A 3588-nucleotide genomic window follows, 5' to 3' on the forward strand; every position below is an offset into this window, starting at 1 on the left:
AGTGCTGGGATTAAAGGCATGTGCCACCACGCCCGGCTCTTCTGCCCCGTCCTTTGGATTCCTCCTTTCCTGAAGAGGTCAGGAATTAGTTTATGACTTAGACTGCCCTGCAGGCAGGGGCTTCTTGAAGGATTGAACAGACGTCTCTTGTCACCTTCCTGTCTAGGGCTGGGGAGGAGAGAGCAGATAGCAAGCTCGCCCCCAGATTCTGTGCCTGTTTGCTCAACACCCATTCAGTATTCTTAGTTCTTCCCTCCAAAGGGCTTGAATTGAAGTACACTATAGAGATAGATAGATAGATAGATAGAGATATAGTTCTTTCAGGGTATTAAAGTGGGAATAAATACTAAACTAGCACTTTAGTCCCACTGTGACTGTCACTTGTGAGCATTAGTTTTATCCTTAGTAGCTGAAGCCTTTTCTCTGTAATGACCCCTTGAAAGCATACTTGTGGTGTGGCCAGTAGAATGTGTTAACACCACCAGTGTCCGCTCCACCCAGCATGAGTGCTCTCTATTCCAGGTTTGGGTGGGCGGTACACATTAGGCAAGGGCTTGTTGGTCCGTGCTATGTCCAGCAATGAGATCGAATGGATCGTGTTCTCAGATTCTGTGGCTCTCACCTGGGAGAGAAAAGTCTTGTGTAGGGTGTTGTATGGGTTATGATGGAGGTCCCTAACTCGCTCTGGGGAGCTTTGGGGGCAGAACACAGGCAAAACATACACATGGCCCACTGTACTCTAGGACACTGTGCCTGAAATTGTCCTGCCAGGCCCAGCTGGTGTTCTGTGGTTGCTTCTGCTCTTTTGCCCCCAGATGCACCGGAGAGCTGGCCCTCCTGTCTCTGTCATGGCCTCGTCAGTGTCCTGGGGTTCTTGCTGCTGCTGCTCACCTTCCCCATTTCTGGCTGGTTTGCTCTGAAGGTAGGGCTGGCTGGATGCTGTTGGGGAGCGGGGAGGCACAATGAAGGTGTTGTTAGGTGGATTCCTCGTATTTGGCCTCTAACTGCTATCACACCTCTAGGAAATAGGTGAGGCAAGGGTTGTTCATTTTATAATGGCTCATCCTGGTTGTCAGCTTGACATTCCTGTGAAGAGGGAACCTCAACTAAGGGATTGCTCAGTCCTGTGGCCACATTTTTGGGGCATTTTGATTGCTTGATTAGTATAAGAGGGCCTACCCCCCACCCCCTGTGGTGCAGTTCCTAGAGAGTTGGGCCTGAGCTAGCTGAGCAAATGCACAGGTGGTGCAGGTCGGGGTGGGGGTGGGGTGGGGTGGGGTGGTGGTGAGAGGTTGGGGGGTGGCACTAATCGTCCTTCTTGTGGTCTCCTTCTTGTGGTCTCTGCTTCACTTCTGCCCCCAGTTTCCTGCTTGAGTTTCTGCTTTAGTTTCTTCCCTCAGTGATAGCCTGTAACCTAGATGCCAAATAAACTCTTTTCTCCCCAAGTTTCTTTTGATCAAGATGTTTCTCCCAGCAACATGAGAAACTAGGGCAGTAACCATCCTTCAGATGGATAAACTGAAGCCCAGCCTGAACCAACGGCATAAGGAGCAGAAATTGTTTTCTTGGTCCTGGAATCTGGACATATATATTCCTTTGCAAAATCATCCTCCCTTTGGCTCAGGTCCAATCAAAAGAAAAGCACCCAGCATACCCAGCAAGCACGGAATAATGAAACTCAGGTCTTGCTTTGCATAACGGTTGCTTAATAGGTAAGGGCGAGAGATACAGATGTAGTTGAACAACACATCTGACTGCTCCAGGGTAGGTGAAGCCCAGGCAGGCTTTGCCCTTTGCATAGCCCTAGGCAGTGAAGTCCCTAGAAAGCCTCTGTGTTTGTGAGTCTAGAAGGGAGCACTGAGGTGAAGCCAGGTCCTACCGCTACAGAGCCACTGAAACAAATGTCCTGTGTCCACGGGTGTGAGCCCTGGCCCCTCTTATCAAGGAGATCCAGGGATCTGAAAGTAGTGAAACCTCAGGGCATTCGTTAGAGCAGCCTAGCCTTTTCCTCAGCTAATCCAAGAGCAAACAGCTCTGTTGAATGAGTCATATGTAGCTTCAGGCCCCAGAGGTGAAGTTTCCCTGATCAAGTCAGTACTTGTGGGGACTAAGACATGGCTGGCCCATCACTGAGCTGTCTTCAGATCATGCCCCTTTCACTGACGGGCAAGTCTGTCTCTGAGCTTGGTGTCTCTCATCTAAGCACAGCTAAGTGTGTTAGTGTTCTTGTCACTGAGAATTTAGAGAGTAAGCTTGATCTGGCTCTCGGCTTCACGAGTGTCAGCCTTTGGTGGCTTGAGCCAGTGTGTTCCATCAGAGCATCAGAGTGGTAAGGGTATACCACAGGAAGTCCTTCACCTCATGGCAGAGGAAAAAGAAAATAGGAAGTGGCCTGGGTTGACTTCTGGCCTACACTGCACACACCCACTGAAGAGCATTTGACTGGCTGAGTGGAGAGGGCAGACCTGGCTAATGACATCAGCCAGCCAAGGCTGACCACTTCCAAACCCTTCCCTTTGCCGTCCTGACCAGATTGTGCCCACCTATGAGAGGATGATTGTGTTTCGACTGGGCCGGATCCGTAACCCCCAGGGGCCTGGCATGGTTCTTCTCCTGCCCTTTATTGACTCCTTCCAGAGGGTGGATCTGAGGACCCGAGCCTTCAACGTTCCTCCTTGCAAGGTGAGAGGCTTCTCAGCTGCGCTGCACAAAAGAAATGAGGCCTGCACATGGTGAACTGTGGGCAGACCAGGGCTTTGACCTATACCTGACTCTGCCTTCTTGGAGGTAACATTTTGCATTTGAGGAGCTGACTGACGGGCTGGGGTGGGGGGGCAAGGTGAATAGTCTGGGTGCGTACGACCTCCCAGTAGCCTCCAGCCCTCTTAATGTTATCTCTATCATGGTCTTCTGAAACAGCTGGCCTCTAAGGATGGGGCTGTGCTGTCTGTGGGAGCTGATGTCCAGTTCCGCATCTGGGACCCAGTGCTATCCGTGATGGCTGTGAAGGACCTGAACACAGCTACTCGCATGACAGCCCACAACGCCATGACCAAGGCCCTACTCAGAAGGCCACTGCAGGAGATCCAGATGGAGAAGCTCAAGATCGGTGACCAGCTCCTGGTAGGTGGCTTCTCACAAGCTGGGGCCCAGGGTCTGGCAGCAGGGCCTGGCTCTCTCTGCCAGGTCTCTTTGAATGAGGGCCAGAATAAGCTGGGCCTTGGCTCACTACATCTCAACACTGTAATCACCTGAAAAGAATCTAGGTGAGACCCCAAGTTGAGGAACAGAGGATGGCCTGGGTCATGCACATTTTGAGCATGTGTCCTGAAAAGAAATGCTCTAGTGGAAACTCCTGGGTGGCTGCCTCTGACTGCTCTTTTTTTACACTTCACTGCTGCTGCGATCACGGCCCTGGGCCTTGAGCCCTCCACAGTTTCTGTTCTGGTGGGTGGCAGGAACAGAGCCCTCTGCGTACAGCCAAATGCTTGGTATTCCTGTACATATGGTTCTATTGGCTTTTCTTCTTCTTCTTCTTCTTCTTCTTCTTCTTCTTCTTCTTCTTCTTCTTCTTCTTCTTCTTCTTCT

The 3588-nt window shown here is 51.0% G+C and overlaps 1 protein-coding gene across 1 annotated transcript in view; it reads left to right on the forward strand.

The window, feature by feature from the left end:
• Stoml1 (stomatin like 1) overlaps nt 1-3588 on the forward strand; it is a 9803-nt gene that overhangs the window by 960 nt on the left and 5255 nt on the right. The window contains exons 2-4 of the mRNA XM_029481959.1: nt 816-922; nt 2533-2682; nt 2920-3154. Of these exons, the coding sequence (XP_029337819.1) occupies nt 816-922; nt 2533-2682; nt 2920-3154 (492 nt within the window). The remainder of the gene's footprint in view (nt 1-815; nt 923-2532; nt 2683-2919; nt 3155-3588) is intronic.

The sequence above is a fragment of the Mus caroli genome, chromosome 9 (genome assembly GCF_900094665.2).
Source record: "Mus caroli chromosome 9, CAROLI_EIJ_v1.1, whole genome shotgun sequence".
Taxonomy (NCBI): domain Eukaryota; kingdom Metazoa; phylum Chordata; class Mammalia; order Rodentia; family Muridae; genus Mus; species Mus caroli.